This window comes from Manacus vitellinus, unplaced genomic scaffold (genome assembly GCF_001715985.3).
Source record: "Manacus vitellinus isolate BGI_N305 unplaced genomic scaffold, ASM171598v3 scaffold_22_pilon, whole genome shotgun sequence".
Classification (NCBI taxonomy): domain Eukaryota; kingdom Metazoa; phylum Chordata; class Aves; order Passeriformes; family Pipridae; genus Manacus; species Manacus vitellinus.
Window position 1 is genome coordinate 279,746 of NW_021939632.1, and position 14,160 is coordinate 293,905.

Consider the following 14,160-nt stretch of genomic DNA (forward strand, 5'->3'; position numbering starts at 1 on the left):
TTCACTCTGTGTGCTGGGTGTCAGACTGTTCAGAAACGAGTGGCCTGTTATGCACCATGTGCTGCCATCTGCCTCTCTGGGATGCCACCCGCTCCATCCGCACTCGTGTCTCCTCACTCAGCAGACAAGACATTTGCAGTTTGATAGAATGTGAAAGAACCATGTGCTGACATTTGTGACGTATCCCACGGGAGTTAAAGGAGACATAAATGGTTGAGTTCCTCTTAAGACACTTGTGTGGCTGCACGGGGTCTGTCCTTAGACCAAGAGCACGGCTGTTAACCAGTAGCTCTGAAAATCAAAGTGTTGTCTCTCGGTCTCTTCATGGGGTGCTGAGGAACAAATTGTATTTTGCTGTCAAATGCATGTGTTATTTTCAATCTAGTTATAAATAGTTTTCATGCGTTTTGTTTTGATCATGAGTATCTCAAATTGGATTCCTTCCTTAACTTTGAGAAGATGACTTAATGTGTGGTACATGTCCCTGACTGGATGAGAAATGAAACATTTTGACATGAACATTTCTACAGCTACACAAAAAGGAGCTTGCTGAAGTGCAAACGCTGGTTCATGAGCATAATGAGTAGCTGGTGAAACTTGATTGCTGAAATGTTCTTGAAAAAGTAATTGCAAATAGTATTTGCTCAATGTTAAAATATTCTGGTACTTGCACAAAAGGATCGGTAGAGTTTACTAACCCTGTCTTTTCTCTCTAGTTTGTTCACATAAAATTTTTACCTGTTTGTAAAGTTATCAGAAATTTGACTGGGTGAAGTGATGAAAGTCAGATTATCTGGAGACACTGAAAAGAGGAAGAACGAAGTAAAGGTTATGCTTCTAAGAGGAGAAGGGTACAGCTGTGCTGCAGAAGGCAAGGAGAGAAAGCAGGGGAAAATGCTTTGAGCAGAGCTCATGGAGAGAAGAACCTGCAATTAAAGAGGAATTGGCAAGAGGGAACACATAACTTCATTGGAAGATGGCAATGGTGTTAAAAGGAACTGATGCATTTCACAAGATACTTTTTTTATTTAACCTTTTCTTCCCATGGCACTTTCTATTAAGCTTATGTTCACTATAAAACCTTGAACTAGTTCTGCATTCATTTCTTTTCACACACCTTTATTTTTCACAGGAATAAAGTGGGGTTAGCACAGAGGAGCTTATAAAGGGCATTATGACAGCACAAAATTTCTGCAGAGTTCAGGGATATGTTTTCTTCTTCCAGGAGACAAAAAAATCTCAGTTTAATCCTGGCCTTTCTGTACATTAGGCTCACTTTTCTCTTTTGACACTTCATTATGGCTTTTCTGGGTTTGAATAAAAGTGTTCTCTTTTCTGGTAGATAAGGTCACTACTGCTGGGAGATACTTTCTGTGTGTAGTGTACATGAGTATTTTGTGTCCTGGAGACCACCCCAAGTGTGGGTGGTCTCTTACTCCTTTTTCTCCCCACTTTACAGTGTGTAATGTCTGTGATCTGGCTGAAAGCAGATCTGCTTTCTGCCTGCAAGAAATGGCAGAAGTGCCACGAGGTTGTCAGTAAATTCTTGCATAGAATCATGAAAGTGAAGGCCAGTGGTGTGGTCGCTGTGCAGTTATTCATACAGGAAGATTTTGGTAGCTGGGAAGAGAATCCAGAATTTCAGGGCCATAGGTTAGTGTAGCCTTATGACTTGACTTTTCTGGTCTTGCAGCCTTATGATTTGTCCATTTTTCCTCCCTTACCCTGAAAGGGACCTGAATTTTGTAGAGCAAAAGTATGTCCTCATATAACAAATAGTGTGTTTTGATGCTTACCCTTGAGATGGCTGAATTGGAACTGGGCATTTAACTCATTTCAGAAGTTCCTAATGTTTAGAGATTTCATTCTTGTGATGTTATTGTTCTTGTAATGTGAATTTGTTGCTGATTTGAGTTCTTTCCTTAAAGTAGTTCCTACATCCTTTCTTAAGAAAAACTCAGGAAAACCCATGTGGATGAGCTGATCTTTTTGTGTAGGATGATAATACAGATTTCCCCACATGAATAGAAGGAGTAAATGGTGGCAGCAACATTCTCTGACCTATCACCATGAGGTAAATGAAACAAAGAAATAGCTTACATAGCTCTATGACCTGTAGGGAAAAGTTTGGGCTTGTGAATCTCTGCTGTATATCCAATGGTCTACTAGAAAGTGTGGGTTTGTGATTAGCAAGGGCGTGGCCATGCGTGGAGGTACAACACATTCATTCCACAGGAGAGGCAGGGACTGTGAGCAACTTGCAAACACCCTGGCAACAAGATGGAGAACAGGATACTCCTCTGCTGTCACCTTTTGTCTGTCTTACCCCAGGGAGATCTGCTTTTGCACATAATGTAGAAGGAAGATTTATTTGAGGAGCAGAACATGGTCAGTGTACCTGACATACAGAGGTAGTTGCTGTATCAGAATAAGGTCATTGTGGTTACAGTGACACTGAATGAGCATTGAAGGCATGGCTGGTCTTCAGTCCATTGCCATAGTTAAGCTGTTACTGCATCAGGTATTTTGGGCACAGCCTGATGCTTTTAGTCAACTTGGCCACTCAGGTGTTCATAGCGGTACCTGAGTTTCCTCCAAAGGAAACAGTTTCTGTAGGGAAAGTTGCATATTTGGTTTTAAGCACAGTTTCTGTAGACATCAGTATCTTCTGAAAGCTTTTCTAAGTCCTGGGTGGTAATTATATATTTCTTTTATGCCATTTTCCTTGCTACCTCTGGGAGCTCTACATATCTCTTTAGCAGCAGTGAAATTCCTCTATAAGAGAAGATGCTAACAGTCTTCAGCAAGAGCCTCTGGAGCAGTATAAGTTTGAAGCTGGCACTGATGGGATCTAAGCTGGAGAAATATTGTCTGCTGTGAATATTCTTCCCATATCATTAGCCTTGAGTTATCCTCCGTGAGCCGTACTCTGTACGGCTACTGTGTATCTTCTGCCTGCGCTGAACTCTCTGCTCTTCTTCTTGTGGCACAAACCAAGGATTACTCAGCACTGGGTAGGATATGGTTATATAACACTAAGGACAGTAATTAGACAATTTAGTCAGAACAATGTATTTTTTTGCCAGTAATTTGTTTCTTGGGCATTTTCCAGGTATTACATATGGCCAACCAGACAGAACCCCTCTGTTCTCTGAGTAATTCCCCCCATTTTTTCACAAGGATAGAGATATTTCATTTAAACCTTTGCAGCCTCCCTTTGTGGCATCTGCTTATTTATCACTGTCTTTAAGATCTGTTTTCCACTTGGTAATGTTCATATTTTTGGTCCCTTGGTTACTGCTATTGTAAATTATTATCCAGTAAGATTTATAGCTGTGAGATTTGTACAAATAACCTGTCTCCCCCATTTAATGGCTTAACACTAAGACACCTTTGTTATTTACTAATGAAGCTGTACGAGTAATTTCTATATAAATTTTTGCAGGTGTGTCATGAAAATTTAGGTCAGCAATGGAACTATGTCAGACTGTCTGACAGGCTACAAATTGCCCTGCACTATAGGCACAAAGCGTATAGGTGGTGAACCCACTGCAGCTTTACAATGATTTAACCTGTTCTTAGACATTAGAACCCCATCACTGAGTGAGTATAATGTAGTACCACTTAAAATGCTTGTGGGTTTTTTTAACTGATTTGTTATCACATTTAAATTCACAAGGAAAAAGTTAATTTAATTTCATTTCCGTTTAACAAAGTCATATGGAAAAGGCTGTATATACACTCTTTACTTCCAATAGCATTTTCTTATAACTTTTAAGTTTATTTCACTACTCCTCTTCAATTACATTTAGCTACTTTTGGAAGAGGGTTTTAAAATCATTAGCTACCCTTTTATATGATGTTCTTTGTTTAAAAGAAAAAAAGATTAGGCCATAGCTTATGTAGCTTTATCCAGGTCGTGCTGCATGTTGGGGCTTGAGTTTTTTGGTCCCATGTTTTAAGAATTAGCAACATCCATATGCTATTTGCCTCTAAAAACTGTTAGTAAAATTAATGACACTTTTATCACTCTCATATTTGTTTGATTGCTACTCAGTTTTTAAAAACATATTCATTGTCATAGTATTTCAGTAAATAGATTCAAATACACTCTATCCTGCTGATGGGGATCCTTCTCTCAGCCAAAACAAGAAAACAAGCGGCTGCAGAGCCAAGTCCTTTCCTGCCCAAGAGGTTGAAACATTAAGGGATGGGTGACAAATTGTCCCTTTGATTCGTTTCACGCTTCCCGTGTCTGCACTCAGGGAGGAGTAGTCACAGATCTCAAATATAATTTTTACATTTATTTTGAATGGAGATGAAGAAAAAGAGCTTGGAAAGAGCGGGTGGGTGTTTACTTTTCAATATGCTGACATCTGTGAGTCAAGTAAGGGTAGCTCAGTGTGATGGGATATTCTGAAATATAAAATGAAACTTTCTATCTCTGTGTAAAATTGCTGTACAAAACTGATGGGACTGGATTGTTAGGATCATTATTTTGATTTTTTAAACGATTTTTCCTGAACTAAATCTTAAATTTTTCCTAAAAGTGTGTTTTGTGTGTATAATTAAATAAATAACTTTTTGTGACATTTCAGCGTGAGAAGCTGATACATGAGTTGGAGGAAGAAAGACATTTGAGACTCGAGAGTGAAAAAAGATTACGGGAGGTGACACTGGAGTCAGAACGGAGCCGGGCTCAGATGCGTGGGCTGCAAGAACAGTTTTCCAGGTATGTTGCAAAAGTAAACTGTGTTCAAAATGGGAACATACTTTCCCCCAAATGGGAAGAACATACTTTGGTGCAGAAACTTTGATCAGACCTGTTGATAACTTGAACGGATATAATCTAGGGCAAAAACTGCTCTTCCTCTGAAGTTCTGTGAACATAACAGGCTCTTGGATAAATGATCATTAGCATCCTTAAAAGGCTTATGCCATCATTCTATGTGATGAGGAAAATTTTCATTTCTAGAAATTTTTCATTTGTTGTAATTCCCAACAGTTTTCTAAGTGTAGGTGTTCACTTCTTGAAAAGTACATGCCATTGATAAGTCAGTATGCAGTTGGTTGTTTCTGTTAAACAACAAGAATGGGTTTGATCAATCTGAATAAATAGGAAAAAAAAAAAAAAAGAAAAATTATGCCTTTTAGCAGCTGGGTGCTCATCCTGCTTGGACATGCTTTGAATTTCTTCTTGCCCTGCCTGGGCCAGAGCTTTGGGCTAGACCAGAACTCCACTTACATGAGAACCAGCTTAGAGCTGGGATTTAAGACAAACCATTCATCTGACAGCAGTAAGGTTTCGAGATATTTATTGTTTTCATGATACATGATGAGATCTTGTACATCAAATATGGTTTTTTTAATTGTTTTTGTCACATGAACAGAAATGAAACGATCCAAAAAAATCAAAAGATACAATGGCATTTTGTGTTGCATATTTTCCATCAAGACTGAATATTAACTTATTCCCTTGGACCACTGAATCATTGAAAAGTACAAGTTCAGTTTAATAAAGTGAAAAAAACTGGGGGGTGGTGTTTTTTTCAATGGTTGTGTTTGTTGGGGTCTTTAGGGCTTTCTGTTTGCGCATTTTTTATGGGTTTTTTCCTCAGTGTTTGCCATGTGACTCCTCTGATTTGAATCTGTGTTTCTAGGCAACACTGCAAAAACCATTGGTAACAGTAATAAAATTTGTTCTCATCTGTTATTTTGTGTTTGTAAAATTTGCATTAATTCTCTTCAGAATCCAAAAAACTGTTTAAAAAAACCACAAAGTGCTCAGTTAAGTCTGAAGTTCTTCAACAAAAGTGCTAAGGATATTTCTTTTTCAGTTTTCTGTTGTTCCTCTTCTATGATCCTTCATTTCAATTTTACTTATTCTAATGAGACTCCTGGAGTAATATACACAAAATAAATCCACCCTATGAGTATTCTTGCTTAGAATATTTTGCTCTATTGTATATTAATCTTTGTTTAAGGGAGAATTTCCCCAGGTCCTTTTTTTTAGAACAGTATTATTGCTACACTAACTAGAAACCTTTGAAATAAACTTTGAAGATGATGGATCCGTGATTTAGAAAAGAAGGGGTGAGGGGAAGCCAGTCTGCAGAGTGATGCACCCAGTAACTCCATAAAATTTTAACTGTTACGTATTCAGACTCTTCATTATTCCTGTGAAACTGCAGTAGTCTGATTAATTTCTACCATGTTTCTGAAAAGAATAACTATTTTATTAGTTAGGATCCCTGAAGTCCACTATCTTCAAATTAATCCATTCTTTTTCTTCTGTTACTATTTGCAGTTGAGCTTGCTCTGATCTATCAAGAAGCAGAGGGATGCAAGTTCTTTGAATTAAAGTTGTTTGTCTCTTTATCTTTGTACCTCTGATTCAGATAAAGGCGAATACCTTCTAAATCAGCATTATGTTCTTTTTAAGGCTGTCTGCACGTTGGCTAAACTGTTTGAAGGCAAACTTAAATATCACTTTTCATTAATGGCAACTTGGTTATTCCTGTGAGGAAAACTGCCGTTGGCCTCATCACGCTGTGGTTTTATTTTAGTGTAGACCAGATGCTAGGAAGGGAATGAGTCACTTAAATATTTTATTTGCTTTTAAAAAATATTTGTTTTGATGCATATTAAAGTGGGGGTTTTTTGCTGATATTTAGTAAAATATTAAGATATTTACTTGCACGAACAGACTTTCTTCCTAAACAAGTGTATTTTTTTCTTAATCTGCTTGAACAAATAATGAAACTGGCAACTGGATAATCTTGTACTACTTAGAGATTCTGTATTGTTTGAAGGATTTGAGACTTTTTTTCTCAATTTGAACACAATTAAATGGGACAAGACAGGTGGTGATGGGAGATGATGTTAAAATCAAGTGAATTGGAAGTACTTTAGAAGAAGATGGCTAGAGAATAATACTTTACATTTAAACATCCTGTCTTTCAGAAGCAAATAGACTAAAGTAAGGACATGTATGATAACATAAATCTTTTAAATATGTGTAATTCCTGAACTCAGTGAATATACATACACATTTCTACATACAGATGCAGAGCAGTGGTTTAAACTGATTTGGCAAAAGTTTCTTTACATTTTAAACTATTTTCTTTGCATGTTTGAAAGAATGAAACATGATAGTTGATAAACTGTAAGTTGATCTTTGTAATCAGGGGAGCAAAGCTGCCTGTTCCTAAATGAAATTGTGTGAAAACTTTACTCTGTCATATAAGCACATAGTTTAAGATTGAGAACTTCAGAAGGTGAGGAGTTTTCCTATTGATTGACGTTTCTGTTCTTACCAAGTAAGCAATATTTCAGGCTAGGAGTCTGAAATAAATCGAAGTTCTCTTTCTTAACATCTGTATAAATCTGCCAGAGCCTTAAAGTGACACAGTAGTTAGTTTGATAAATATGTGATAGCTCCTGAAAGAGCTTTTAAAACTAAGTTTCTTTTCCAGAATTGTACAGTGGTGTGTCTCTGTAGTTTTAAGTTTGCTTTCTCATTTTGTTGGAGGTGAATATGTTTAAGGTGTGAAGAAACTGTACAAGAAAATTTTTTAATGCTGAAGTTGTGTTTTTACACTGTAGTTGGGTGCAGTTATTTTTACGTTGCCTTAATATAGTCTCGCCTTGAGTTGAAGTACTTGATGTTTTCTTTCTTAAACCCACTGAGATCTGTTGCTTTGCTGCAGCTGTTACATTCTGTAAGGCTCTTTTTGGCCCAACAATGCATACTTGCATTTGCTCAAATGCACAGAAACTAACCCTATAAATGCATATCAACCCAGTTTCTACCAAGACAGTGCCATACAGTCTGACTATCTGGTTTTGAATGTTGACAACTGCCATTGTGTGTCACCATTTAGGTTAGTGGTGTGCCTGCTGCCTCTTTATCCAGCTAAATAAATTAGGCTAATTCTTTTTGGTTTGTTTTTTGTTTGTTTATTTTTGGGTGGGTTTTTTGCTCTCTCACAGTTTAACATTAGTTCCTCCTCGAACATCTCACATCTTGGACATTAGGGAAGAAAATATGCTGTGTCTCGTGTACCTCCTTGTTCTTGGTTTCAGCTGTGCTTTTCCTGCTTTCAACATTTTCCTACAACAGTAGGAACAGAAATACAACAATTTTGCCTGAAGCAGTAGGTGTGATTCATAGTATCGTTCTAAAAAGCACACTAATAGATACAATATAAATTGTTCACATTTCCCTGCTATACATCAGTAAGCAATAGAAATTGTTGTCTGTTTAGTGCATACAGTTCATGTGACTGAACTGGGATTAAATATTAAAGCAGTAAAAGAGGTAGCTTTGCTTAAGTTACTTTGATTACTATTTTGGTCTGAATGAAATAGGTTTAATAAACGCTATTATAAAGTATATCTCTATACAGTAATTGAAAAGGGTGTTATCAAATCTTAAAAATCCCTTTTGGGTAAATTTCAAAAATCTTTCAGTTAAGGTTGTGGTGTTTATTGGTATCAATGTGTGTGACTGGAGAACTGCTTCAGGCTTTTAAGAATAGATGTTATTGGAAGAATAGGAAATGGTCCTTGTTTGATCTTCCAGGGTCCTGTGAATGGGATGAGTGCAATTCTCATTAGACTGTATTTCAGCATTCCCCTCACATTAATATTGACTGTAGGGTTAAGCCTGTCACTTCTGACAAGGGGGAAAATGACTACTACAAATCTGGCAACACTTGGCATAAAAGGACTGTGTGGCTGTTGGTTTAGGCACATCCTTCACGGTTTTCTCCAATTATTGTTAATTCCCCTTGCTCCATTCTGTCTTGTCAGCAGATGACTGGAAATGATAACTGTTTCCCCAGCAGTTGTGATCAGGAGATTTTTTGCATTGCATCAGTATGTTGATGTTGCATCATCACATCTTAATTTCTAACCTCTGCTTGACCTAGAGGTCAGACCTCCTTGCACTTTTGTGGCCTTACTGACATGCCTGGTAATCCACATACAACAAAGACCCTGTCTGGGAAATATAAACTAGTAGGACACCTCAGTAACCCCTGTGTTTGGTAAGTTTGTCGAATGTCCACCATTAATAACATTTTGATCTCAATTCTGGAGAGATTAAAATGCTCTCCTAGCACCCATTGATGGTATTCCTTTGATTCTCTCATAGCAGGGATGAATAAAATACTATGTGGGAATTCACTCCTTTTCTCAGAGGAAGATAACAGAAGAAGCTGTCTACAATTGAGCTATTTTGTGTAGTTCTGCAGTCATCTGCTGTCATCCTCCCTGCAAGCCCTGTTTGTAGGGTTATTTTGGGAAGCAGATTGCCCCAAAAATGGAGTTTGTATCAAAGGGTGACCCTGTCATCCTACCCTGTGCACTTGCTTCCTGCTTTGCTGCTGACTGTGAGATGGCCACTGTCAAACACCTTGTGGCAGGTTGACCTGGACTGGCTGCCAAGTGTCCACCCAACTATTCTCTCACTCACCATCCTCAAGAGGACTGTGGGAGAAAAGAATAAGAAAAAACCCTCATGGGTTTAGTAAAGGTCAAGGAGATCACTCACCAGGTATCATCAAGGGGAAAGTAGACTTGACTTGGAAAAGATTAATTTAACTCATTGCCAGTTAAATACAATGTAGGATAGTAAGAAACAATGACAAAACTAATAATGCTTTCTCCCACCCCTCCCTTCTTCCCAGACTCAACTTCATTCCTGTATTCCTGACTCTTTGACCTCCACCCTGAGCAACATGTTGTGTGGTAGCATTATGGGGGGAGCTGATGCAATCAGTGCAAAACACTTGGTCTCTGCCACTGCTTCCTCCTCACACCTTTTCCCTGCTCTAGTGTGGAGTCTGTCCCACTGGGGTCTGTGACTGCTGGGAGGCCTCTCAGCTGTCTGCTGTAAGGGAGGTGAGACCGATGCCTGCTCAGGCACGAGCTCTGGAGCTGCCACTCTCCGTGTGCTGTCACTGCAGGACTGCTGAGCCCTTGGCTGAACTCACTGAGCCTCGGGACGTGGTGTGAATGCTGCTTTACTGGGGCTTTGACCTAATGCTCAGGATATCGATCCTGTCTTTGGATTAGAATTGACAGAGTTAAAGAATGAAGTTTCTTTTAGATTAACACTGAAGGGGTGAGTATATTAGTATTTTTATTTATGTACATGTACAACACTTAGGCACATATTTCATCTCTAATAGTTACTCAGAACTGTCAAGCACTATTCTAAGTAAGATCAAGGAGCTTTTGTGTGAATAGTTTTCATCTGGAAAAAAATAAGGAAATAGTTTTACTAAATCCATGAAATTAAGCCCAGAGGAGATTTCCCCAAGTTGTATATGGAGTTTGACCCCACTCAGTTTCTGGGCTACTTTGAACTAAATATTCTGGTTTCCTATTGTTTGACCAATAAGTAGTAAAAAATAAATGTTGTGATTTTTCATAAACTCTTCAGTTCTGTGTATGAATACAGTGGTTTTGAAAGTACATACACATGAGAAATATCTTCAAAGAATTTGTTATCTAAATTTTCTTCAAAAACTAAATTCCCATTCTCATGCTAGAAGCCGTCAGATTGAAACACATGTTTTCATATGGAAGTTGAGAAAGAACCAAAGCAATGAGGTCAGAATGGCTGCGGAGGACTGAAGAACCAGTGTAAACTTGAAACACAGAAGTCATACCAGGACCAGAAGTTATAGAAAACTATATTGCATAATGTATATTGACTTGTGTAACACTTTTAGAGAGCAAAGGATTACTTTACTTCAGGCATTGTTAGAGATGCACAGAGAAGTACATGCAGTTCTCCATCTTCTGTGGACTCTTAAGGCACTGAAGCTACATTAAGAGCCAGCCCTGTTTCAGAACCCTGATGTGCACTAGTAAATCATGTGGTGGTGTTTCATGGCAGCTCTTAGTTGCTGAAAGCTTCTTGCAAGGGATCCAGAGAAATGGGTAAATTTTATCTTTCATCTGTGTACTCAGAAAATCCTGGGTTTGGTTTATATTTATCGGTTTGCTCACAGTGTGCATCATACTTATATTTCTGTAAGGTTGCATCTATTGCCTTTTCCTGATTTATCAGAGCATGAAATTATAATCTGCTTCCTCTGTTCTAGCTAGCACTATAATTTAATAGGATATCATCAGTTTTTTCCCTTTGCATAATGTGATAGATTAAGACAAAAGTAGCACTAGGTTATAGTGTAATCCTTTGGGTTGCCCTGTCTTTTAAAACACACAGGACAGAGACTAACAGAAAATTATATCAACTTTTCACCATAGTTTAACAGTAGGTTACCAATGCCCATATAAGTGCTGTGGCCGAGTAATGTTGCTGCCCAAGAGCTGTGTGGTCATGTGTGTAAGATGTTTCCAAGACAGATAGAAGGTAGATCATTGTCAGGAAGACTTCTGTTACTTATTGTGATTTGCTGATCTTATGAATGTATTTTTGAAATTGCACTGGAACATGCAAAGTTGCAGACTTTCTTTCCTGTGTAACTTGCCACAGTTTGGTTTCTTTCCAATGTAGGAAATCAGAAAAGTCATAGATGTGTCACGTGCTATTCTACAGTTCCTTAATGCCATAGAAGGTAAAGAGACGACTCAAACCCAGCACATTCCTTCCCATGATTAATGACATTTCCTCCATGACCATTCTAAGGGGATTCCACAATTTTTAACACATGGATAACCCTTGCATCTTTGTTGCTGCGTGGATCTCCATCCCCTACCTCCACTGAGACAGCAGACTGGAGGATGTTGCTAGCAACACTGTCCCTTAAACACTGATGTGCTGCCCCCAGGCTTATCTCCAATGAGATAAGCCTTTTTTTTTTTTATTATTATTTCCTGGGAAGGGAGAGGATATGATACAGAAATGACAGAAAGTTTTGAAACCTCCATTGCATGTGCCTTTCACAACTGGTGGTCTTCCCCATCCTTCTGTCAGTCATACGTGTGCTGTCCACACTTTGAAACTAATTTCTTCACAGTGAGACTTTCTACTGGAGAGACACACATTTTTAAAATCAATATGTATAAAACTGATCTTCTGATTTCGCGATTAGCTTGAGGTGGCCACCCAAATAACATTGGATTATCCCATTTTAGTTTATTGATCCTCTCAGACTTGTGGTTCCTTTTGTCATATGGTTGGAAACCCATGTCCGATATGCAATTTGCAGATTATAGACTGTTTCTCTTTACTAATGGATCATAGAGAAACGTGAGTTTATGATCACAATTTTTGTGGTTGTTTTTCTGTGAGATGCTTGAGATGGCTTGTATTAGTAATTTTTCTGTACTATAAAACTTGTGTTGTAAACTGTAAATGTATCTTTAATGCGCAGTGATGTGTATTCAGATTGATGGTGGTAGGTACAGAGCAAATTAAACCATGAGGGAATTCTATGATTAAAAAGCTGACATAAAATCAAATTATCTTCATAGTTATACTTCTCCTTTATGAGCATGATTGGAATCTTCAAAGGTTCATTGGTTGACTGAGTGTAAGTTTTACCTTTACAATTTTACAACAAACTAAACCAGGGAGCCTACACTCCCGTTCTAATTGCAAGCAGATAAAATCTGATCCAGAAAAGTGCTCACCCTTTTTAAGATATTGGTGTGTCTTTTGCACATCTGATCTAGTAAGTGTCCATGGTGGGGGAGTTGGAAGTAGATGATCTCAAGGTCTTTTCCAACCCAAACCATTCCAAACCAAACTATTCCATGATTCTATGGTTCTGCTCTCATTCCGCACAGAAGGAAAAGTGTTTCATGTACCTTTGGGGAGTTCAGTGCCTTAAATAGCACAGAGCTACAGATTTTGAGGTGAAGGTCATGAAATCCTGACAGTTGTCTCTCTGAGTAGAATAATAGAAAAATACTTTGTTTTGTACAGATTTAAAACAAGGTTTTCTGGTTTTCATGTGTATATGAGGCAGGGAGGAGAAAAGGTCTTTCTTAAAAGTACTCTAAAGGAAATGGTATAGGAAAACAGGCACAAAACCGTCCCTGTCTTGATATTGCCTGTTGTACCCAAAGGTGGGCCCTGTAGATTGTGGCTTTTGCTGTCCTCAGTGATAAACTTTTGTAGAACCGTATCTTTGCTCACGGTTTGCATAGCTGGCTTTCTAATGCTGGTGTGCAAGTAAAGAGGTGGTCTTTAAATGTAACCAATACATAATGTGTAAATATAATGAGTTTGTCATCTTGCTCTGCATAACCTTTTAAGTATCTACACTAACTAATGAAAATAGAATAATTTATCTGCCTGACTTGAGGTGGTAATGCATTTTTTCAACCTACTAGCAATTCATAGTCTGCATAGGTAGGAATGTTTCACGGGAGAATTATTATGGTAATTTTAATTTTATCTTAGAACTTGTAATTAATACACAGTATTGTTCTAATGTAACAGGCCATGCAGCAGTTCAGTTGTTTGTCAGTGCTTGAAATTGGGCAGTGCAACTTAAAAATTTAGTTTTAATCTTATTCTTTTTATCAAAATGTTTTGGGTATGTGTTTTGTCTATGCACACATTTTAAATATGAAAATAAAAACAAATAAATAATCACTGCAGTAAAAAGTTGCAGTGAATATAGTTAAAGTTGAAAAGATATTGTGTTAGGTGCAAACGTTTGTGGGGTTTTGTTTCTCAGGGCATATGATAAACATGAAGACAACAGGTTTGGATTTGTTTTCCTTGAATAGGCTTATAGAACTAGTTCTGATTATTCATCCCTTACTCTGATACTACATTTTCATAGATATTCTACAGGTGCATCCTCATGGATTTATGTCCTGAAGGCATAAGCAATTTGTTTCAGCTGCATGGATGTTGCTTGTGCATTTCCTTGGTATATGTCACATAGAGGAAAAAATGGGACTCAAAAAAGAAAAGATGCTTGGTTTTAGTCCACCAGTATCAGTAAGGAGAGCTGTGAGGTCTTTCTTCTGCTTCTCACTGAGTTTGAATCTGGACTTAGCAGAGGGAATGTCCCTGGAAAGGAATAGGCATCTCCCTTCTTAAGGATGAAGACATTCATTGAGGACAAATGGAACAGTTTTGTCATCTGACATGATCCAAACTATTCAAGTAAATAAAACTGGTGGTCCAAATCCTTGCCAGCTCCTCAAAGGTGTCAGCTAACC

General features: G+C 38.0%; 1 protein-coding gene across 1 annotated transcript in view; it reads left to right on the forward strand.

Moving 5' to 3' along the window:
- The window catches only part of NCKAP5 (NCK associated protein 5), a 369,416-nt gene that overhangs the window by 183,504 nt on the left and 171,752 nt on the right, over window positions 1-14,160 (forward strand). Inside the window, exon 5 of the mRNA XM_018072435.3 lies at window positions 4,599-4,732. Within this exon, the coding sequence (XP_017927924.1) occupies window positions 4,599-4,732 (134 nt within the window). The remainder of the gene's footprint in view (window positions 1-4,598; window positions 4,733-14,160) is intronic.